At 38.0% G+C, this 25,338-nt stretch overlaps 1 protein-coding gene across 4 annotated transcripts in view; it reads left to right on the top strand.

Moving 5' to 3' along the window:
• mon2 (Mon2 homolog, regulator of endosome-to-Golgi trafficking) overlaps window positions 1-25,338 on the top strand; it is a 318,335-nt gene that overhangs the window by 287,616 nt on the left and 5,381 nt on the right. For all 4 annotated transcript variants that reach the window (XM_067082772.1, XM_067082770.1, XM_067082773.1 and 1 more), the window contains 6 exons: window positions 1,267-1,395; window positions 3,093-3,277; window positions 3,472-3,656; window positions 7,170-7,280; window positions 11,333-11,528; window positions 12,074-12,156. In XM_067082772.1, the coding sequence (XP_066938873.1) occupies window positions 1,267-1,395; window positions 3,093-3,277; window positions 3,472-3,656; window positions 7,170-7,280; window positions 11,333-11,528; window positions 12,074-12,156 (889 nt within the window). The remainder of the gene's footprint in view (window positions 1-1,266; window positions 1,396-3,092; window positions 3,278-3,471; window positions 3,657-7,169; window positions 7,281-11,332; window positions 11,529-12,073; window positions 12,157-25,338) is intronic.

Here is a 25,338-nt window from a genome sequence, read left to right as displayed (position 1 = left end):
TTAAGTTTTTCAGAGAACGGTAAGAATTCCAGTTTAACCTCTTTGGTGGGGAAGAAGAGGAAACACTTCTCCGTCCTGCTGGTTAAGCTTGGAAGAGGCAGTTATTTTGTTTTGTGATTTTAGAAACCCAGAACATCTTTGTCAAAGGTTAAGCCTGGAGGAGGCAAAGTTAACCTTTTGTTTTGTGATTTTAGAAAACCTAACTGTCTTTGTCAATGGTTAAGCCTGGAGGAGGCAAAGTTAACTTTTTGTTTTGTTGTTTTAAAGAACCTAGAATGTCTTTGTCAAAGGTTAAGCCTGGAAGAGGCAAAGTTAACCTTTTGTTTTGTGGTTTTAGAAACCTAGAAAGTCTTTGTCAAAGAACACGAGGTTCCCTGTGACGTATTTGATTAGGGTACTGCATGAGAGCTAGTGCCATATCTTTTACCTTTATTGAAGTTAAACATTTATAATGTGAGAGCTGTTGCAACTTTGTTTAGTGTTATGACAGTTTGTCACTTGAGGATGGGATTAATGTTGCGCAGTAGAAGTGCAGTTTGGTTTTGCTCACTCACAAGGGTCCCCTCGTGCTGTTTTTGTTTCATTTTGGCTGAATTGAAGCAGTTTTCTGCGCAAGGCTACTCTTCTCTGCACACGTATGAGAGCCATGCTCCCTAAATGGAATCCAACTTCTGGTGCCAGTAAGATCCAGAAAGGATTCTAGATAAGGTAAAAATGTTTTGGGTTTCATGCAAGAAACCTTCAGCTTAATTGGCTGAGTGGGTTTTGTCTAGCTGCACTACCCACCATCCTCTTCTAAATGTGGGAATCAGCTAACTTTAACAGGAGGTAAGATTCATCCCAAATAATATAAATTTTCATAATATACCTACTGTTAAAGTAGACCCCACCCAGCCTCCCCACATCATATCAATAATTCAGTCAGTAATTGATCACTACCATCAGAATGCTGCCTACCCGTGAATTTTTTGTACTTTGTGAGGGGTTTTGTAAAATTTATGTAACCAAGGTTAATGCAATCAGCTCATTCTGCCTTTTTTTTTATTAAATAGGTAATTATAAAGCATTTTGCACTCTGTTACCAGACATATATCTTATTTTGTCAAGTACTTAATTTGTTTCATGACAACCCATCCATTTTATGGGGCCATGAATGAGGGCTTTACATGATTGCTGGCCTTGGATGAAAAAAATGTATGTGTTATGAAAACCTCAATTCAATCTTATTTTACTGGATAAAAAGTTTATATATCCCTATTATTGCAGACTGACTGGGTGACTATGAACTTCGTACCATTTGCAGAGAAATCATTGTCAATGGTTGTCTCTCTCTACCAGACAACATCGTCTTGGCAGGAAGTTATAGAAGCTCAAGTCTTGAAAAATATAATTCAGGTTTGTTAATTAGAATTCCTCTGTCTTAAATTTTAAGGGTGTGTTATGCTAAAAATATTTAAGATTCTTAATTATCATATAAACATGAAATGTCTTAAGTAATTTATGTATTTTAATTTTAATTTGAAATTGGTTCAGTTAGACTACTGGACTGCATTCTGAGATTCAAAAATGTATTTAAGTATACTGTATATATTATTATCATGAGTTGAAACCTGGTATGTGCAGGTTCATATCTGATGGATAATATTCTTGAAGGTTCAATGGTTAGAAATAGGACTCTCAGTACATCAGGTATGCACATGAGGTGTTTGGGCACCATGAGATGTAACAGAAACCCCATTTGAGCACACTGTAATCCTTTAACTCTGAACAGCCACATTCGTTCTCAGTCAGTATTCTCTTCTTTGTACCCCCGTATATTTCATTTATCAACCTTCTCAATAAGAGGGAGTTTCAGTCTGGATGTTTTAGCGAGAGGAGACATATACTGAGTGGTTCTGTGGTATTAAATGTAGATTTGTGACATTGTCTAACAAGATATTAGCCTCTGTTCTTCCAAGTAACTGACTGATGCTGTCTCAGAAACCACTTGGTTACTTGGAATCATATTCACACATACGTTTAGAAAACTCATCAAGATTCCTCAGGAGGTTTATCAACTGACCTCTTTCCAGGTAGGAAAGGTACACAGTAATAAAGTCAAGATCCCTGGGCAAAAACGCTTTCGTGGCATCTTTTATTTAAAAGCTATTTTTATCTAGATATCTGTACCTTGAGGATCTGCTGTCGAAACTTGGTAATCCAGTTTAAAAGTTTTGTGCATTGGTCTTTCCATGGCATCTCAGGTATTTTTATCAGAGTGATAACACTAGTAGCAGTTCAAGCTTACTTCATGGTTGGCTGGTCCTTACAATATCCAAGTTTCTTCTGCTTTGAGATGTTCATTGAATCAACCTATTTTGCAAATCTTTCAGAAAAGTCAGATATACCTGAAGGCCTTGTATCTTGGTATAACTATCTTCACAGCAGATATTCAGATCAGTGCATGAAAGTCAGTGTCAATTTTTTTTCTTAAGTCTAAAACGAGATACCTGGCTCTTCAGCCTCCACTAGTGAAAATATGTTGAACCAATTTAGTGTGTGCTCTAGAGAAAATAGTTACAGAAAAGGTGTAATAAAGAAAATAGTTATAGAAAAGGGGGTAATAAAGAAAATAGTTACAGAAAAGGTGTAAAGGTCACCAGCAAGCAGCAGCTACAAAGGACCTTTCATTGCATGATTGGCAGTGCCCTAAAGACTGACATACACGCACATGAATGGTACCCAAGCCTTCTCTCTACCCACAATGGGTATAGGGAGCCAGGCAAATGCTAGTGAAAATATGTCAAGCTCTAAGCAAGACTTTAATTTTAAACCACCACAGGACAGTTGTTGATGATACCAGTCAGTTACCATGACCCTAAACGATGCATAAGAACGTGTTGAGACCCACTAATCCTTTTATTGATCAGGTGCACTAGAACCAGTTATCAGGAAGTAAGAGCTCTTATGCAGTTGGGAAAGTCTCATAAGACTTGGTAGAAGATCAAAACTTGCTCTCTGCTTCTCTGACTGTTTACATCTGTGACTCTTAACAATTATTTTAAAAGTGTTTGTTTTTATTACTTCACTGAATGAATAAATTTCCACCATAGGGATTGATAGTCCCACTCCGTATGAAGTACAGATGCCCTGCTCAAACTACCTGGAAGTTAGCCATTACTACATTGTTGACTGTTCTGCAAGAAGGCTTACAGTTAGCAAGAGAACACCCTACTCATTTTCGAGAAATGTGGCCAGTCCTAGGGACAGCATTAGATAGCTTTCTTTTTTCAAATAGGCAAGTAATGATTTGGTTGCAGTACATATCCTTTCATATTAATTTCATTATATAATAAACTTACATTTATCAAGAGAAATGTGATGTTTAAAAGGATTTTTTTGTTTAAACAGTATCTGTAGTTTGAAAATACATAGTGTACTTGTGGTTGAAGATTATCTGATTATATATACTTTTTATATTTTTGCTTCCAGTCCTCCACCTGCAAATCAGAGTAGTGAAGATGCCGAAAGAGATGAAAGTATAGACTGCCAAGTTGTTGAACTCATACGAGAAGAGATATTACCATATGCATCTTCTACACCCAGTGATTTCATTGTGTCAATTATGGTGCTTCTCAACAAAGGCTCAATAGAGTCTGCATCAGGCACTGACTCTGGTGTGTACTCATAAAAATTTTGACTGTTTTGTGTTTTGTAATAATTTGTCAAGGTATTATTCGTCCTTTTATATTCAGGCGAAGGATGTTTTAGATATCTATATATTCTATATAAGTTTGGCTTTAATAATTTATCATTATTAACCTTTGTTCTTTTGTTCTCTCTTCATTTGTTTATGTAATTTTAGACTTGGTATGAATTGCCAGACATGATGCCTATGCAGTGATTTAGGAAGCTGTCTGCATCCATACTGTTATCATGAGTAGATGACGTGAATTGTGTAAAGTTCAATGTTCAGCAAATTAAGTTTTCGTGGGACATATTATATGAAGCTGATATAAGTATTGAAATATGGTGGATCCCTACTTATGTTTGTATTAAAGGAAAGATGCTGTTAATAAAGTAGCCAAAGCTGCAAAAATTATAACCAGATCAGGTTTACCTGTTTTGATAAAAGGAAATTATTATTGAATAATGAGTCTAATAACAACAAATTAAAGTGACTAAGGAGAATGATTGGAAAGCAAAAGACAGACAGCAATTTAGCTGGTGGTCATAGCAGCATCTCAAAGTACAGTACTGCACTGCTAACATGTGCCACACACAGCACACTGTGATTGGTCCCCTCATATGAAGAAATGTTGCTGACAGTTATAGCTTATACTGTATATTGAAATATTCCTCTGGCAGTTGTGACTTATACTGCAACTTTATGATTTTCATTTTGGTGGTGTATTCTTTCAGTGTAGATGTGCTAGTTTGTTTTATAAGTTAATTATAATACTGCTCTAAATTTCAGAACAGTTTTATTCCTTCAGTCTTGCAGTTTTATTAGTTGGTCCAGGCTAGCACATTAATTTTTCAAACAAAGTGCAGCTAAATGTCATCATGACCATCCCTTGTGTTTTCATTGATGTAATAAAGTTTTGTCTGTTACTTACCTTTTCAGATTTAGTTTGGTAATTACAGTCTGACCTCTTAAAACCTGCACCCTTGGACCCAGACTACTGCTGGACCACAGAAAATCTCGGATGAAAGAAATCACCCCTAAAAACCCCCTATGTAAACAAAGTCCAGCTTATTCCACATACACATTACTGGGTTATCAAAAGTGGAACAAAGTTTATGAATAATCACTGTCATTCATTAGGTTTAGTTCCTTATGGAAATTGTGGCCCGCTCCATAAGTATCTCCCCGTAAATGCTTATGCCTTTGCTATGTCGGAGCTTAAACCACATTACTGTATAAGCAGACTGTCGATTTACAGTTGTATTAAGGATAAACATAATTTTAATAAAACTTGTTTTATGTACTGTTTGCAATTACTGTACTGTATATTTCATGCATTATTATCATATCGTATTATAATTTATGAACATGGCGAGCAGGTGCCATTTGCGTCCTGGTTATGTTTTCATTCTTAAAATCATCAGCTGACTGTGTTTTACCGTCATCATCGCAGCCAGTATTTGCTAAATGACACATATTTCGAAGATTTGTTTTTTCGTAAATTATCAAAGCTCGGTTTAAAAATCCACCTTTATTTATAAATGCTTTTGCCTTTTCCAAAATGTTTTGTGTCCTGCACATTATTCATTTCTTCAGCCACTGCTACAACTGTAAATTTGGTGGCATACTTTCATAACACTTTCCTCTCCATTGTGTGAAGGATGAATAAAGAATATTTTTATTTATAGAAGTCACCGTTGAAAATTAGAAAAGTTTTAACAAGTCAAGAACTGTAACATAACCCTTAATAATGTGTTTTAGGTATGGTAACTAACATTGGCAAACTGCTGTTTCTTGATTTGATTGGTTATGTAGCTACTTGCTGTTGCATATGACAGTGTCTTTCGCACAGTAGTAGGTGGTTGTTGATTATAAGAAATAGTAATGAATTCTTAGAAAAGGTCACAAGGTTGGTAAGCCTGGTTTAATGTATGAAGATTCACATTTAACCTAATGAGCTTTTGCTTCTAGGCCTATTTATTAGTTGAAAGCTAACTCAGATATATATAGTACTGTATGCCTTTTCAGTTGTATCTACCAAAACTGAGACAGGCATAGAAAGCCTGCCCAGTGTAATCTACTGAAAATACATCTCACACTGTACACAATGTGTATGATGAAATGCTTTTGGACAAAATTTTAATGATCGCATGGTACACGAGATCGGATGATACACAAGTATATACTGCACACAAATTACGGTTCTTTTATATGTTGTATATTTTTGAGTTTCACAGAATGTTTTCATTGGAAATAAACTGTGCGTGAGTATTTACGGAACAAACTTCAGTTCGAAAATCCAAAAAAATCCAAAAACTGAAATGACGTGTGGTGCCGCTCTCGTAGCCACTCTAGAACTAATGGCGGTGATTAAAAAAAAGTCCCAGATCATGGGAGTTGCTGGACCACGGAGTGCCGGATTTAAGAGGTTGGACTGTAATTTGCAGCTTGCAAATACATGATATATTTAATTGTAGGCAAATGAATTATTTTTATATTTAAACACAAGAACTGTACAGCATACATCAACTTTTGTGTATAATTCACCATTTTTGGTTAGCTTGCTTGTTGTCAAACTCTTTCTGAAGTATGTAATTGTGATTTAGTGGTGCATTTAAACAGCTTTTATATAATGATAGTAATCCAGCATATTGTTATGTAATTTAGATACCATGAAGAGAAACAGTTGGGGCATCTTATGTGTACTTGTAATGTTATTTTGTGTTGGAATGGTAAGATTTTTTAGTGAAAGAAGAAAATATAGACAGCTTATTCAGTCTCATTTACAAAGAACTAAATATTCAGGCTTAAATGATTGTTGCCTGCTAGAGTTTTTCTGTAAGAACTCCTTAGTTGAATATTCATAAATTCAGATGTCCCAAAATAGTCAAAGAGCATTTTACTTTGTAAGAAGAGTAAATGTTATTTCAAAGCACTGTACCCAGATCAGAGTCCAATTTCTTGACTTAATGGCTACCAAGAAGGGTTTGTTCCTAAACGAGGGTTAGAACTGGGAGCGCTATAAAATGGAAGATGCTGGAAAGCTAGTTGGGAAGAGACTAAAGGGAAGGGTTGGATAGCAAAGGCCTAAAACAGTTCAATTTGTGCTGAAGGTGCATTGAAAAGAGACTTAATGATACACATTAGGCAGTACCTTCTTAACTCATGATTCAAAATGAAGCTGGTATTTTGTTTTGCTTTTATGTTACCAAGCTGCAGATTCAATGGATTTAGTAATGGTTAAAAATGGCATGATTTTATCCACCATAATTCATGCTATTTTAATGCTATGTATTTAATCAATAAGTAAAATTTGCAGAATACAGAGCACTGTTATTCAATGAGATATTGTTTGTTATCTATTTTGTTAAAGTCTTCTTGATTTTAATATTCCTTTGTTATTCTTACATTATTATTCCTGGAAGTTTGTTTTATAATTGCTTTATATCATTTGTGTTATATGTTTTTGTTGTGTATTACAGTATTATTATATTTATTCCAGAATGTGATGGCTTCAAGCTGAGGGAAGAATTTGCCAAAACTTGCTTTGAAACACTTTTACAGTTCTCTCTCCTAACTCCAACAGATTTTGATGTAAAACTTGACAACTCAGGTATGAGATCCTATTACATGTATAAATTACTAGAAAAATGTGTTGGTCACCTGTAGAAAAATGATTGGACTACATTTTGAGGAAGAAATACTAGAAATATTTTCAACATTGTTTGATATAACTATACAAATTGATGATTCTACGAGTACCATTATTGCTAACCTAGGCAAATAAGAATTTCTGAATCTCAATTAGAAACAAGTGCAAGAGCAGAGGAGTGTAAGATAAGACCTTGCCCTCAAGAGGAACCCATACACCAAGTTTCCAGTGAATTATGTTATTATGTTTTTGCTCTATATTAAATTTAGAGTCCATCAACAAAGGTAGGAAAAGAACTTTTTTACCTGAAGAGGGGTTAGTTTAACTGGGAATGAGGACTGAAAATATAAGACAATTTACACTCCAAGAGTGTCAGTACATTTCCCATTTGCCTGATGAAAATTATGCATGGATCTCTTATTTATTCTTTAAGTCATGCTTGCAGCCACTCTCACTACCTCCCATTTTCAAGTATCACTGGATAGCCTCTGGAAGTTAAAACACAGAATTGGATGTTGTGATAAAGCTCTCAGAAATGGGGTTGTTGCAGAAGCTGAAGCCACAGAAAATGTTTCTTTGAAAGGTCCAAGACAAGAAGAAATAGGTCTACAAACTATTCCTATTGTGATGACAACGGAAGCTAAACTTAAGTTTCCTCTGGATGAGATTACCCTGTCTTTCAGAGCATTTAACATGGCCCAGTGGAAGAAGGATACATCTTGTAAACTGCCCTGAACTTGGACTGCATCCATACATCTCTCTTCCATGTTGTTGGATTAAGGAGTGAAAAACAACACATCAGTATGTTCATGCATTCCTGCTAATTGATTTGAAAATGTGTTTCCTTCTGCAGCCTTCATGTTACTGTCTGTGGTTTTTCCAGAATTTCACTGGAGGCATTAGCAACAATTCCGTCATGGCAGAAGCTATTGGTATGGCTTTGGCAGGGTTGTCTCGCAGGAGCTCTCGCTTGGGGCCATATTCCTGTTCCTCTCAACCACCGTTCTCTTCTGGTGCAAGTTCAAGAAGTTCTAATGTGGTATTGGGACAACAGGGACCCCTCAGACAGTTCTGTAAACTAACTCTCTTCTGAAATGCATTGATACAATTGTATCAAAGGAAGGCTACAGGATTTTTTTGTGCATGCTTATGGAAAGCGGGGAGGAAATTGTGGCCATAGGGCTCACCTTATCTGCAGGTCAGTATTCTGGGAATGCAGGAAATGTTGCATCTCTGCAGGTTTCCAGAAATAGTTGCTATTGTTATAGCATAACCTTAGTTGTAACTTGCTAAGCAAAGAAGACTGGTCTTCCTTTGTTGTGTGACCTTTGCAGATGGGCAACTGGATGGTTTGCCATACCATTGGGCTGTCTGCCAGTAGGGAACAGGCTGGCTTAGTGGTTTGGGTCAGTTTGGTATGGAGTAATTCTTATTCCCTCAATGGTGGAAGTTCCCATTTGAACGGAGGTTCTTTTCCCTATGCTTAATCTCTTAGTTTCTGGGCTGAATAAACTTTTGTAGTACTCTGTTCTCCTGTTCCCTTTCCCAGGGGACCAGTAATGGAACTTTTATTCCATTATCCTTTATTGTTCTGGAGACTGTGCTTTCTGCCATGTAACCTGCTTCTTCTTGTTGAACGATCATCATGTTTCAAGTTGACCCTGGCTACTCCTCTTGGTCGATGGCTGAGTGGCATCCAGTGCTGCCCTGTGACTGAAGGTTTTCCAATGGACAGAGTGCCACTTCAGCAGGTCATGGGTTCCTTGTTCATCCTTGCTAAGACTATCTCACATCAGGCTGTGCTGTGTGGCTTTTTTTCATCTCTGAGCCAGTCTTTGGTTGGAGGACCTTGAATTTCTCCTCTTGGTGGATTCATCCATACTTGACAAGTCATTTAGGACTCATTTTTTCTACCATTAGCAGTATCATTCTCTTGATTGGGAGGTCAACCTACCCTTCGCAGCCTAGCCCAAGTGCCTTGTTAGCCCTTGGGTAAAGCCTTGTTTGAGAGGTGTCTCCCTCCCTCAGGACAGTTTTTTAGACCTGTATAATCTGGGACCTCACACCCTCTTTTCTCTCCTGTCCTGAGCCTGGAAGGGAGTCTCACGACTTGTCAGCTCCTGACAAAGGATTCAAGACTTTCCTTCAACCCCTCCCACCGCAACTTTGGTTGGCGGTTCAGGATGGGGCATTTTTCTTAAGTCTACTTCAAGCTGTAATTAACTTCTTGAAGGACCTGGGCTCTAACTTTGAAGTTTAGGCTCCTTTTCTTTGTCTTAGGTGGTGTCCAGGGACATACGAGACATGTTGATTCCTCTGAGGAGGACATCAGCTTTTATACTTATTCGAGGGTATACAAAGTCAGGGTGTAGGACCAGCCATAACCCTTTTAGTTGAATTTTGTAGTGTTTCTGAGCAATGAGGGCTGGTGTCTAGGATTAGGCTCCTTTTCTCATTCTACCAGAGAGATTTCGTTGACAGGCCGGTAGATATTTCTTGGGACCTGTGATGGTTGTTCACAGGTGGTTTAGGCCCCTGCTCCTTCTGGACAAGAAAAGTATCTCCTGTGAGTAGTTGAGTTCTTCAGCTTAGCTTAGCTTACCATAAGCTTGAGGGGATGAATATAGAGTGACTGGACTATCACCCCCTTTTTCCATTGTGGATCAGCATTAGGGTGAAGCATAAGCTGGTTTGGGCTAGACACAGCAACCTTCACTTCAAGAACCCAATCTTAGAATAGTGTCCAAGATGCAGCTCCCTTCATTTTCCATTTTAACTCTTAATGGACGGATCCCCTCAAAAGAGGATCTAAAACAGGTTTTGGGTAGTGGACACATCCCCTCTGAGGAGTATTAATATCAACGTGCCGTACGATTTGGCTGTATTGAGCGGGGAAAGAGTTTCCAGTACTTCAGTGGCCCATAAATGAATTTTGGCAACTAAAGAATTCAGCTCAGCTCAGTCGTGGGTGCTCACAGAATTTAATATTGTTTTTTCCGTGAAGTGGAAATGTCTTGCTCCTTTCTCTCTCATGACACCTTTTTATTTATTTGCTCATAAATATACCCAGGGATTGCTGTTGGTTTTAGTTCTTGTCTTTTATGATATGATGTCAGTTATAATTGTAATTTTGCAAAGAAATATTAGAAAAAACATGTATAAATCCCAAAAAAGTTACTGCATTTCCCAATCTTAGTAAATTTATGTAAATATTTTACAGCAAAGATGCTCAGAATTTGTTACTGATTTTATTTCTTATCTGTTATGATATTGTGTGAGCTGTAATTATAATTTTACAAAATAAAATAAAATGAATAATTATTAGAAAAAACATGCATAACTTGGTCAAATTTACGCGTGTTTTGTGAGAGAGGCCCCACAGGGTTGCAAATAGTCACTTCCAACTTCCTGTGGAAGGTAGGAAAAATTTTTTAGAATTTTTTTTCTTACACCATGTGCATTTGCATATCTCCCGCTTTCCATTGATGTCTTTTTTTGTAAGTGGGCCAACCTTAAAGTTTGCCCGGTCGTGGGGGTTGCATGATATATAATTAGCCCTTCCCTTAAGGGTTAACAAGGGTTGGGGAGCTTACGTAGAGCTACTTGGTTTCGGGTTTCATCACAAGCAGCTACCCTCTGCCTGGAATCTTCTTACAAGGGATTTCATGGTTCTGTGATGCATTTTCCTTAATGGAGCACCCTTCCGTAGGCAGGGTACTGCTGGCTCAGGACCCTACTACTTAACCTCCCCACGCTGTCCCTGTGACTGAAGGACTTGTGACTGGTGTCAGTCAGTCAGTGAGAGGTATTCCTCCACTCATGCCCCGGAACCACCAGTTAATTACCTTGTTTCTAAATTCAGCGACTGATTCCAGATGACACCAAAGGAAAGTTCTATTTAAAAGACTCTGGTTTTCATGCCTAGGAGAAATACAAGTTACTTTTGAAATTTGTTAGGCTGTAGGATCACATTTTTGTATGTAGTACTTTATATAGATCTGTAATCTCCACAGGTAACGCAGGAAGCAGTAAAACTTTGGAATCCAGCAATGGCAACATGTCACAGAGTATTAAAGGGTGTTTAGGAGCTGACGACAGCACTCAAATAACCACCAAATTAGCTGTGACTTCCTTGCTTCACCGTTTCCGTGAAGTTCTTGTTAGATATGTGGAAGATGAGAAACTGAGTGGAAAATGCCCTTTGCCAAGGTTTGTTAATCATCATTGTGTTACATTTATTATAAGGGTTAAATAGGTATTTATAGAACTTCCACAAGTAGTTATTTTACATTTTCAGTTGTTCACTATTTTTGGGGGGGGCAGAAAATATTAGTTTTGATGTCAAGTTATATTGTTTTTCCAATATAGTAATATTTATACATTTTAATGAATGTAACTAGCCATAGTTAATCAGACTTATTAAAGGTCTAATGGATTCAGTTTACCATTATATCAACTTTGCAGCCGTTATGTATGATAATTTGGATTTACGTATACTCTGATTGGACTATAATGGTAATAACAATTGGGGATATATAAAGGTTTCATGTACAGTAATGTGCTTGGTGTGAGAAATGTGTGGCACTTTTATTTTCTTTTTAGTGCAAAGTGAGGGTCTCAAATTGTTTGCCCTTATTTAGTTTCAAGTATCATTGTAAGAAATTTAAAATATTCAATCCAACTTTATTTTGGTAAATTGCTGGATATGTTAAATCTGACTGATTTAAATAATTGTTTTGTTTATATCCTTACAGACACCGAATAGCCGAAATAAGCTTTGTCCTGAAAGCAATTGCAACATTATTATCCTCTTTAAAGAAAGCACCTGTTGAGAAAGGTAAGTTTTGCAGCATTTTATTCTTCAAGTTGTTTTGTATTTTTTTCCCCCCTATTTTTGTGAATATTCAGTAATACTATACCCTAAACAACTTGAGGTTGAAACAGGAATCTAATAAAGTTGTGCTCATATGAATTAGAAGCCCATTATTTTTGCAATGCTAGTATGGCTATATGAAGGTTGTAGAATTGGGGGTTTAGTATTTCATACAGTGGTGACAGTAAACATCATATACAATAATAATAAAGAATAGAGCAGCAATTTCTGGCAATAAATGAGCATTCCTATCTGACTTACTGGTTTATACTGTAAAACTTGTATGTGCTGTATTTCCCCAAATATCATCACCACCACCACTACTCCTAATGTTGTGTAATACAGATACCTTAGTGATGCCTTCTTGTAAACAAGAAAAATCATCAGAAGGGGATATTTGATTCCACTCACTGCTGTACAGTTTGTCTTAATACAGATATTTGATTTCTGCATTTATTGGCTTTTGTAAAACTAGCTCATTCATGTTGTAGATTTTTATCAAGTTCTTTCTAACCAATCAAGAACAAGCATAAGGAGTATTTTCATCATAACCAGTTATATGCATTGCCTTTATACAGTCACCACCCTACTTATGAACATTCATGTTACAAACATTCGGAGTTATGAACAGACAGGGTCACATGTTAAAATTGTGTTTGGGGCACTCTTCTTTGCTACCCATAAGTTCAAATTTTGCTCTGTGCACCTATTGTGCTGGTAAGAATTTTTACAAAGAACAGAAGAACATGCAGAAGAAGAACCTGTTCCTTTAACCCACTTCCCTGATTATCCCGAGTATTCTTGTGATTAACTACCATGTATTCTTCTTACAATCACGAGAATACTTGTTCATACTTGTAAAATGTTCCTACAGTACTTATTTTTATCTTCCCAATTTAACTCGTTCTCTGATGAATTCCCATTTTCTATATTTCCTCTCCCCTAAGGAAACAGTACTGTATGTATTTTGGTCAACAGATGGCGGTGTGCATTGTTTACTTTTTGTGAACTTCCTTCCAATGTCAGATGCTGTTCCTGCAAAATTCTCTCCAAGTTCATAGCTTTCAAAGATTGGAAAAAATACTAAATGATGAATGTTGCATGAATCTTAGATTTTTTCTGGCTTTTTACCTTTCTAACGTGGAAAGTAATTCTTTATAATACTGCATGATTTAAAAATACAGTGAAATTAGTATAATCTTTGATTCCCGAGTTAACTCGGGAATGTAAACATCAACAAAAATGGTGCACTACTTATTAAAAACCAACTTACTAACAATTCAAGATACGAACAGCCGTCTAGAATGTAACTCGTCCATAAGTCGGGTAGTGACTGTAATTACCACATTTAGTCAGGTCACTTTTCTTTGTTTCTGAATTCCATATTTTGCAGAACACTGTAGCCAGTATAAAAGTGTCATTTAATTTTCAACTAAAACCATCTTTGCTGTGAAAACATCATAACCTAGTGTTTTTCATCTCCTAATTTTCTTTATTACTGATTCCGCTTTAAAAACTGTGAAATCATTCATTGGTACATTGAGGCCTTCCTCAGCTTCTGTTATATCAGTCAGATTATCCTTCCGATATGTTTTATTCATGTCCTCACAAAAGGGTTCCACCCATCATAGTCTTCCTCTTCTTCTGAGTTTAGAACTTATCTATCCAGTCTGTGCATGGATAGAGAGAGTGAGAGTATTAGTACTAAGCCAGAGAATTAAAGTTATGCATACTAAATATAGTACACAGCAGAACAAGAAACCATTTGAGCAAAGCTCACAATGAAAATAAAGCTAATGACAATGATGCAAGAAAGTAGAAAAGAGTAATAAGTAACTCTGGGTATCTGTTGTGGAAAGCAGAGGGTTAGAGGATTTTTCCCCTACCTTCCACCCTGGATCCAGTCCTAAGGTAGATGGACTGGAAAATTAGAACATCCGATAACAAAAATTTTATGAAGGTTGGGTGAGAAAAAGAATGGATAAAGATTACGAAAGGAAAAAGATTTTAATAAAGGAGACGATTGGGAATGAATGAAAGGAGGAGAGGAAACAAAGATAATAGAGAAAGATTGGTATTGTTTGTATTTTATGGTGATTGGAGGTTGACTGTATTGTACATTTTTGGACATTTTGAAAAAAAATATTAAATTATGATATTTTTGGACATTTTGAAAAAAAAATATTAAATGATGACATTTTTGGACATTTTGAAAAAAATATTAAATGACATTTTTGTATATTTTGAAAAAAAATATTAAATGACATTTTTGGACATTTTGAAAAAAAATATTAACCCTTAAACGCCGACTGGACGTATTTTACGTCGACAAAAATTGTCTGTCGGGTGCCAAGTGGATGTTAAATACGTTGACTACAAAAAGTTTTTTTAAATATTCGCGGAAAAATACTTATAGGCCTTGTTTGTGAAAAATTTTAAATCACGCGCCTTGAGGGATGCTGGGAGTTCACGGATCACGCTTTTGTTTTGTTTACAAGCGTGACCCAGCTGCGCATGCGCGAATTTCTTTCTTATCCCAAAAGAAAGCATCAGCTAACTCTGCTGAAAATCTCAGAAATTCTTTAGTCACTTTGTCGTAATTTTTGCACCACTTTCTATTAGCCTTTACATAAAGTTTTATATATGAAAATGTGTGCAATTTCATGTAGAATACAACAAAACATAACTCATGGTTGTAGCTTTTATCAATTTTGACATATTTTCATATAAATCACGATAAGTGCCAAAATTTCAACCTTCGGTCAACTTTGACTCGACCGAAATGGTCGAAAAATGCAATTGTAAGTTAAAACTCTTACATTCTAGTAATATTCAATCATTTACCTTCATTTTGCAACAAACAAAAAGTCTCTAGCACAATATTGCGATTTATGGTGAACTTTTGAAAAAAACTTTTTCCTTACGTCCGCCTGCTGAAAATCTCAGAAATTCTTTAGTCACTTTGTCATAATTTTTGCACTGTTTTCTATTAGCAGTTATATAAAGTTTTATATATGAAAATGTGTGCAATTTCATGTAGAATACAACAAAAAATAACTCATGGTTGTAGCTTTTATCAATTTTGACATATTTTCATATAAATCATGATGTGCCAAAATTTCAACCTTCGGTCAACTTTGACTCGACTGAAATGGTCGAAAAATGCAATTGTAAGCTAAAACTCTTACATTCTAGTAATATTCAATCATTTACCTTCATTTTGCAACAAACAAGACTTCTAGCACAATATTTCGATTTATGGTGAATTTTAAAAAAAACTTTTTCCTTACGTCCGAGCTAACTCTGCTGAAAATCTTGTAAGAGCCTGATGCTGTCTCTTCCAAACACGTGTGTGTTCGTGTGTTCGTCGTCCATCGGAATGGACAAGACAACAAGAGCATCTCATTTTCTTTCTCTAAAGGAACGCGATTTCAACCATACAATATTTCTGTCTGTTTCTCCCTAACCATTGTTGTCTTGATGTATGTACAATCACCACTACTTGCATTGCCATGCAAGCATTCTAATCATGTACTCATAATGTTCCAACGAATCTTCTGCATCAAACCGTGTATATGTTTCTGTTTGTGAAGACGCCAAACGTCTCGCCACTCCGATGGACGACGAACAAACGTGTTTGGAAGAGACGGCGTCAGGCTCTTACAATCTCAGAAATTCTTTAGTCACTTTGCTGTAATTTTTGCAGTTTTATATTAGCCGTTACATAAAGTTTTATATATGAAAATGTGTGCAATTTCATGTAGAATACAACAAAAAATAACTTATGGTTGTAGCTTTTACCAATTTTGACATATTTTCATATAAATCACAATAAGTGCCAAAATTTCAACCTTCGGTCAACTTTGACTCAACCGAAATGGTTGAAAAATGCAATTGTAAGCTAAAACTCTTACATTCTGGTAATATTCAATCATTTACCTGACAGGTTCACCTCCCCCTCTCTCCAAGTGTTAAGCAAAAGATTAGGGGTCATATGTATTCCTTTAAAATTTTACATAATTTATTAATTTATAAACTAAAATCTTCCCAATTTACGATAGTATTTTCTTTAATGAATTGATACTATTGCTGTTTATATTAATATTAATATTTGAAAATTAGTAAATCATTTATTTATCATACAAAACAAATAAAGACGTCTCAGTAAGGGAGAGAGAGAGAGAGAGAGAAAATTATTATTTTTGTTATTATTTTATCTTATTAAACTTAATATTAATATTTGAAAATTAGTAATGTAAATCATTATTTTATCATAAAATGTATATGTAGATACAGTAGTTTTTAGTCACGAAAATGATATGAAAATGCAGAATGTTGCTCTATGAAAAAATCCGTGAATTGGTGAATTTCCCACGAATAATTTATAGATAGGTTCCACAGCAAAATTCAGCGAAATAGACACATAAAACAAAATTTGAAATTATGGGTGGCAAAGGGGAGCGCTCTGAACACAGTTTTAATTTGCAATCCTGTTTGTTTGTATCTGTGATAAGTAGGGTGGTGTCTGTAGACTGTTTTGAGTCAAATTTTCCTCCAATAATAGGACTACCTCTTCCTCAGATTATGCATAGGGTACAAAGTTAAATTGTAAACAACTTGCAGTTAGCATACAAGATGTAAAGGTCCTGCACTATGCAATATAAACAGATGGGTCCAAATCTTCATCATGCATGTTTTGCAGTTATATCGTCCCCCCAAAAAAACAAACCAATTTTCCTTACCCAAACAGTGCTTCTCTTGTCACAAGAGAATTGTGTGCAACAGAAACAGCTGTTAGATTATTAAAGATTTTGTCATCAGAGAAATTTGTCATTTTTAATGACTGGAAGTGCTGTGGAAGCCCTTAAAATTATAATCCAAAAAATACCTGTGCACAACAAATTAATTTTATATAGGTAACTTATCAAGTAATTACATAGCTATAGTCTCCTCTTGCACGGCAGCTTAAATTAAAAAATTCGCGGGTAACACTTCAAAGATCAGTGCAGACGACTGGTCCCGCCCAGTAACGGGAATACCAGGAACAACTTAGCAGGCAATCTCATTGTTTTCTGCCACTCTCCAGTGAACACCGAGTGTCGATGGCAGCTTTGTCCTTAAATTTGCCAGTAGGAAACTGGATTTTGGAGAATTATTATTGCTGATTTTGGGTAACCTTCAAGCCTACAGCTTTCAGGATCAGTATTTTATTGTTTTGTTATAAAAATCTTAAAGTTTATTATATTTTGCTACAGTAGTGGTTTCACAATGAAATGGTTGAACTGTGGTAGCTTAATTTACTGCGGTACCACCTTTACTGATTAACGTAATAAATGTAAACATTGCGTTTGTTGCCGAACCAATATTTACGGTACTGAATTACTTATCTGCAAGTCTCAATTAGTGTTTGTTAGGATTTGAGACATTCCTACATGATGATACTCTGTGTTCAACTATTGTTGGTAAGGGTTAACTTTCCTTTTCCAAATAACGTAATAACGTAATATTGTGTTCACTACCTGGCCAACTCTTTTGGTAGTGAATACATATACAGTATTATCTGAAAGACTATTATGGGGGCCCCGAGGTAGAGGGTTAAGAATACAGATGGCTGAACATTGGCTTTAATGGTTATAGTGCTGTTAAATCTTGCTACAACTCGATGGAGCTTCCCCAAATCCCAAACCACAACAACCCACATTGAACCGGTCATTAGATAGCGCCCAAGCTTCCACAGAGCTTCTACATGTGTTATACATGATACACAAGACGTAATACATAACAGTCACAATGTTTGATAGGATTTGAGATATGTCTGTATGACGGTACTCAGTGTACTTTGAGCTATGTCGGTAAAGTTAACTTTTCTTTTTCTGAGCAGCCTAAAAACTTTCATATTGCATTCGCTACCTCGTTTACCGATTTAACGTAATGTAAATTGTGCGTTCTCTACCGATGAAATATTTTCCGTAGTGAACACATATCTGCAATCTTGAATTATGTTGGTTAGGATTTGAGATATGTTTGTATGATGGTACTGTGTACTTCATAAAATTTGTTCATATACAATTAATTGAACATCTTATTATTACACTTTCCTTTGCAGAGAACTGAAAAGTGTAAGGGCAGGAATACAGTAGGAAAGAATTGTGCTAAATGTTTTGGTTACGATGAGCTTTAGCAAAAGAAGAAATTTCCGACAGCTGAGAACTGTGCTTTGGTACTTGCTTCGATAGTTCATACTAACAGCGCCCAGTAGTGCTTGCCAGCTCCCAAACTACTAGCTCACCTGACTCAAACTGCAGAGCCTGGGCGCTATCGGGCACTCGCTCGGTGCCAGTTTCTGAGTTCCTGGCGGCAACTCTCTCCTGCTGCTGCCACTCAGTCGAGCCTGCTGTCCACAGGTGTTGAAGGACAGCCATTGGAAAGGCGTTCATAGAGATGTACTTTTTGAAGTTTTGCTAGTCTTCAGTGAACTGCTGCAAAACTTCCAATTATGCTTTGCCATCCATTGGACTTCTTCTTCGCTGCAAAGCTGTCACTTAAGTAGCAGACGCTCCTGGCTGTACCGCCATGTTGCTACAGGTTAAGTGGAGCCCCAACTAGAGGCATGTGGAACGCCAGTACTGGCGCCAAGTGGAACATGAGCGTCCGAGCTCATCTTCATATAGAGCTTCCAGCGCCAGCTCTCATGCGTCTGGCACCAGCCTATTAGTGGCTGATGCCAGTCTCTCTTTAGCTCGGCGCCTGTCTCTCCATCTAAGAACATACTGTTGTTCTTTTTTGAGCACAATTTCTAATTGAACGCCTCTTCAAGTGGCTGTCTTTAGTCTCTGATCATCAGGTGTCCTCCTTCAGTATCGGACTCCTTCCTTTGAGTACTGTACAGCCACTCTCAGGCGGTTGTCTCTTTTCAGCCTGTTCCACCTTCACCTAGAGTTCCAATCGGACCAAATTACTCCCTTTTGTGACATCAATTAGTGTCTCAAAGCACTGTCTTTTGCAGATAGGGACTTTTTTGTATGAATTTATGAGCTTGTTGAAGAAGGCTGTCACCTCTACAGGGAGTAGGGAGTCTGACTTTGGTTTTTTAAGGGAGCAAGGCAAGTGTTTTTTGTCCTTCCCTCCCTCTGATGCTTAGACAGAATGGTTTTTTAAGGGAGCAAGACAAGTGTTTTATGCCCGAAATTCGCTGAAAAAGCGCGAAAATCGCCGATTTTGGGTTAACGGCGATTTTCGGTTATCATCACACCCTTAGAACGGAACCCCCACCAATGACCATGGACTGCCTATAGTCCTCCTGGTTGAAGTTCTTGTCAAGATTTTGAAGTAAGGGTTTTCTTGACTGACATCAGGAGCAGGGGTTAAAAAGATAGGAGTCTCTCAGGTGTTGCCAAGGGACATCGCTTTGCAGCTACTTTCAGATGGCATATATCCTTGGTCTGTTTTTCCCCTTGGTATTACGAGATCTTCCCTCGTGACTGTTCTTTTATGGAAACTTTTCTTGGGCTCCAGGCAGAAGGAACCGCCATGAACCCTCTCTCTAGCGGTGCTTGCTCCTGAGCGCCTGATCATCTTCAGAGCTCCTGACTTTATGGCACCGGGCGCTGAATCCCGAGCGTCCGACACCTGTTCCAGAGAGGTCGGCTCTTTCTAGGCATACTAGGCTCCCACCGTTGAATGCCTTGTTCTCTTTCACATTTTTTATTTTTATTTACTTATTTATTGATTATTTAGAGAATTGTATTGCACTGCAGCAGAAGTCATCACTCCTGGTTTTGCTCAAGACCTTTGTTACCCATGGCCAGACTTTTGTGTATCTTATGGACTTTCAAAGTTCCTGTAAGCGTGTCAGATATTATTTTTAACTAAGTACAGTTCTGCATATGTTGCAGTCTGTACAAGGTGTCATCGAGTCCATGTAAGGCATTATTGCGCTAAGAAGTCGCTCCCGCCCTGATGGCCATGTGTCCTTGGCTGTCAAGTATCGACAGGGTCGGCAACTAGTCCACTTGGTTGTCTGCTAGTCTTCATGAGGTTCTACAAGTTTGTTTGCTTGCAGAGACCAACCGAACAGCCCTGTTTTCCATTCTCCAGGCTGATTGGGCGGAGTTCCTGGATATGTAGGATACTTCATTTCATGTCAACATGCAAACTCCGAAAGATATCTCAGACCCGTCCTACGAGACGGTCTTCCAGTGCGAGAATTTAGGCTTCGACATCTACGGTAAAAGACTTCTCTCGAGTTCTCGCTCTGCTTACTTTTGTCTTTCTTTGTGACCATGAACGTCAGCCTGTCCCACAAGACAAATAGGGACAAAGAATCATAACTGAACTCTGCTGTTTTTTCCCAAAGACCTGTTTTCATCGAACTTATGGTGGTATCGGTCTGAATTTAGACTTTTGGAAGAAGTTCCTCATCATGAGACTAGTCTTAGACTGCTTCTCACTCCTTGCGCTAGCATAGGGAGCCTGCTCGGGGAACCGGGAAATTTCTGGGACGTGTCCCTGGGGGGACGAACCCTCACATGTATGCCAGAGAGCTGAGAGCCATTCACTTAAGACTTCAGTTTTTCTTGACCCTCACTCACTCCTAGACTGTGGTATTCCTTTAGACAAGATCACAGTCCTTACTTTTTTATGTCAGTTCTCGCCAACAAGTGACGAGAGTTTATCTGTGGACGATATATCGAGTTTCTTCTAGTCCAACTGGAATTTTTGGCAGTTGAACTGAGCTGTCAGAAAATCACTCATACTCTCAAGTGGACCTTGAATCCCCTGAACTGTCGGGTTATGTTCCTCTATGGGGCAGGCCAATCTTGACTGTCTGCCACCTTAAGGAATCTTGTAATCTGGGCAACAGACACCTTACTGCAAGACCGTTCCAACCAAGACCTCTAAGCTCTTCCACCATTCGACATGGTCAAGAAGGGCTGAACTTTCTCAGGCTCATCAGAACATTACAGTTTTCCTCATAGCCCCATTCTGAACCATAGTTTATGGTTCCCCAATTGCTACGGGTGATTGGTGGACTCTCGAAGAATCCTTCCACTATTCGTTTCTTCTTGAACAACCTCACTTCAAGAGACACCAGATGGTGGTAAGCTCGTACGTGGACAGGCTTTGGGCTGTCCGGGTGCTTGTCAGGAAGGAGGGGCTTTTTTCAGAGGTGCTACAAGAGACATTTGAAAGATGCAGACGTCTTCTTCTAGCTCAATCTACCAATCTTAAGTGAATGATGATCCAAATTGGGTGTCTCGGTCTATTGAGTTTCTTCTTCTGAGACACTTATGACTCAATGGCAGCATTGCCTTTTTCTTATCAGAGAGGATATAGAATCTCTAATGTTCCTCTTTTTAGGGGTATTGAGCTAAGTCTGACTCACTGACATAGTTTGCTTGTTTACCCTGGGGGTTTTTAACCGAGAACGAGAATGCTTTCGTGACCTGGAACCGCTCTCTCCCTCTCAAGAACTTAATGGAAGAGAAGACAGTCTTGACAGCCGGGGACAGTGGTCTGGGCTCCCAGGAGCACCCTGCAGCCTGAGCCTTTACCTTGTCTGACTTCCAGCTTGCCTGGCACTAGCTCTGCCCCGAGTTCCTAAGAGTGCCCTCCAGCTCCTGACCAATTAGTTATCTGGTGTCTACCTCAGCTGGCGCCAGCTTCCGATTGTCTGGCACCAAATCTCCCCACATCCTTGGCTCTGGGGAAGAGTAGGAAGCTCTCTTTTATGTTGGAATTTTCAGGTATTACCTGAGCAGGGGGCCATTCATAACCTGTAGTGTTCCGACAAGGACCCATTTTTTTTTTTTTTGCCCTCTAAGAACGCATTGATCATCTTCATGTATAGACTTGGTTTATGAGACCATTCTTAGTTTCAGGAGACCATTGGACCCACTTTTAAGTGAAAGCTAAAGATGTCAGAACAACTACCTCATTAGCCTTCTTGCTACCCCTTATGTCCATCCTACAATCGACCTACTGGAAGTTTAGTCAATTTTTGCTTCTCACCTTTTCAGAAAAGTTTTAACAGTGTTAAAAATTTGTTTGCAGTGCCTTGTGATTATTAGTAACTGGCTTGGCATCACGAAAGGAAGCATAGGATTTTCTCTTACTATCTCTTCACACTGTAGTAAGGTGCCGAGTTTTGTGAGAGCCAGGGGGTACAATGTACCTGGAGTACCCACCACTCTCAGTGGACGTATTTCAGTGCAGGCAACAGTGTTATATGGTTGTTTTATTGTGGTACTGCGCCTAGGGCAGGGCACTTTTTGAAGTTTTTTGCTAGCCTTCGCTTCATTCCTTCGCTGCAAAATTTCCGATTATGCTTTGCTAGCCATTGGACTTCTCCTTTGCAGCAAAGCTCCCATGTAAGTAGCAGACACTCCTGGCTATACCACCACATTGATACAGGTTAATGTTGAGCACTAACCAGAGACAGTTTTGTACTGCAGGCTCCCTTAACTAATAAGAAACGACAGGCTTTGTTTTCAGTGCTAGCAACTTTTTCTATTTCAAATTCATTACATGTCTTAATGTTTTGGAGAAGCGTATGTCCATGCATCCCACCTCCTGTTAATGTGGAAATCAGCTATGTAATTACTTGGTAAGTTACTTATACAAAGATGACACTTTTATGATAAAATAATGTTTCATATATACTTATCAAGTAATTACATGATCGAAGCCCTCCCGCCTCCCTTCCGATGGACATATGGCATAAACAGAATGAGATAGTCTGCTAAGTCATTCCTGGTATTCCCATCAGTGGGTGGGACCAGTCATCTGCACTGAATTGTGAAGCGTTACCAGTGAATTTTTTAATTTAACCCGCCATGCAAGAAGAAACTATAGCTAAGTAAGTACTTGGTAAGTATATATAAAACTTTATTTTATCATAAAAATAGAGCCTCGATGGCTTGGTTGGTAGAGTGGCAACCACAGACTTCATAGAAGCCTGTGGCGAGGGTTCAATCCCCGCAGCCGACCAGTCAGAGGCGGAAAGTTTGCTATCCGTGTAGACATCCCGGGATTACGTATGTAATCAACGGATAGGTTTGCTGAAAGCAAATGGATGTTAAAGACTAATACACACATAAACAAAGCCACTCCAACATCTTCTAAAAACATAACAGACACCTCACATGTCTCGAACTGTCGGACTACCCGCCCAGTTCTCCTCGTGCTGCTGGGAGAAAGGGAGCTGGGGTTTCGTAATACATGTACACGTTCGTACCGGTTCGGTACCGGGTCTAAGCGATGTCAGGCAGGGCAGCCGGTCGAGGTTACGACCTACCCCACCGCCAAATCAAAGTCCTTCAAAGAAGGCACCGTGCTTACCCCCATATAAAAATGGGTATAAAAGCACGTTAAAATGAAGAAGAAGAATTTTATAAAAATGTCATTGTTCACTGCATAAATCATATGATGGTTAAAATATAGTACAGTAATACATTGGATTCCTGCCCATTTAGGATTCCTGCCCATTTAGGCCTTAAAGGAAATGAAGATGCTAATAAAGCAGCCACAGGTGCAGCTGCTGTGACAGGATCAAATGTAGATATTCCTAACAATGATCGTATAACATTTCTGAAATCTGTTATAATTAATCAGTGGCAGAATGTATGGAATAATGAATCTTTTAATAGCACATTAAAACTGATAGTGATCTATGGAAGTCATTTTATCAAAAGAAATGACACAAGTAATTTTGACTTCTCTTAGAATTCGTTACTTCTGTTGACCCATGGATACAGTAGGATGAATAGCTGTTTTGATCTGATCCCAGTATTTGCAGTAAATAAAGTAATTCTAATAGTTTAATGATTTTTATGTGAATAACCAAAATATAATTGAAAGCAAATAAGTTTGGAAACAAATGAGAGAGATTTTCCCAGGATCACTTATCATTTTCATTGAATCAAGTCATAATTAAAAAAACTGTAGTTTAATAAATAGAATCTTAAGTTTTGTTTAATAAAGACATCCTTTCAGCCAGTCCCATGAGAGTGAAAAAATTGTTTCACTGGTCTGGTTAAACTACTTATTAACATAATCCAGTATTTATGTACTTGATATTTTGCTGTCCATCATTCCCAGGGTAGCATTCTCTGTAATATTGCATATGGTTGGTAATGGGGCAAATGCATGGCTGCTGTTGACAAGGGAGCTGCACCCCTTTAGCTACCCCTTTGCATAAAGATGGACTGTTTACATACTAACTCATGCTGAAAGTTCTAGGGTTGTGGGATTGTGCCATGTCTTAGTGGAAAGAAAAAGAATGCTAGGTCCATAAATTGTCTCTGGCTTTCAGGTTGGGATCAAGGAGTCCCTTCTTCAGTTCTGAGCACTTCTTCCCCAATTATTTTGTTTACAGGCAGTTTAAGATCCTTGTGAACCAGAATAGACTGACCTGCATGTCTCAGATTGCCAAGCTTTTGAACTTGCTCCCTTTCAGGAACAAAATGGTGTTGATTGGCTCGTCAGAAGAGATAAAGCTTAGGAGCCAAAGTGCTTAACTTAGCTCTGTAATGAAGACAGGTTTAACATTTTCAGCCCAGACTATTATGGTAATCACCAAAATCATCAGTCAAGTGGATATCACAGAGTCAAAAACCAGTACAGAACTAGGAGAAAGATTGTATTGCTTTCAGAGAAGAAAGAGTAATGAGAGGTACAGTATAGAGGAAGATGACCATTGTGAGGGAGAAGATCAGCGTGAGGACATATAACAACCACCTGCCTAAATCAGTCATACCAGTAAACCCAGTCACATCTACCAGTTCCAGACATGGAGACTTCAAGCAGCAAACAAGAGACACCATCATATTCATTGGAACAGGCCATGCAGTCAGTGGTTATTTAATTATATATAATATGACAATAGCAACATCGTTGTAGCTATGATGATGGTGGCATCATAGCCATTATAGGAGGGCATTCCAAAAGAGAGGACAGTGATCAGAAATTCAGCAGTCATCCAGCAAACTACAAAAGTTCCATGTCTGTCTCTTCTGTTCCAGTTGTAAAAGAATGTTTGTGAAAAATGGTGCTCTATGCATACAGCATTTTCATAGAGATTTCAGTTATGTAAGCCTCAAGGAGGCGTACCTTTTACATGGGTACCATTTACTGTAGATGATGTTT

Source organism: Macrobrachium rosenbergii, chromosome 39 (genome assembly GCF_040412425.1).
Source record: "Macrobrachium rosenbergii isolate ZJJX-2024 chromosome 39, ASM4041242v1, whole genome shotgun sequence".
Lineage (NCBI taxonomy): Eukaryota > Metazoa > Arthropoda > Malacostraca > Decapoda > Palaemonidae > Macrobrachium > Macrobrachium rosenbergii.
This window is presented reverse-complemented; position numbering and strand designations above follow the sequence as displayed.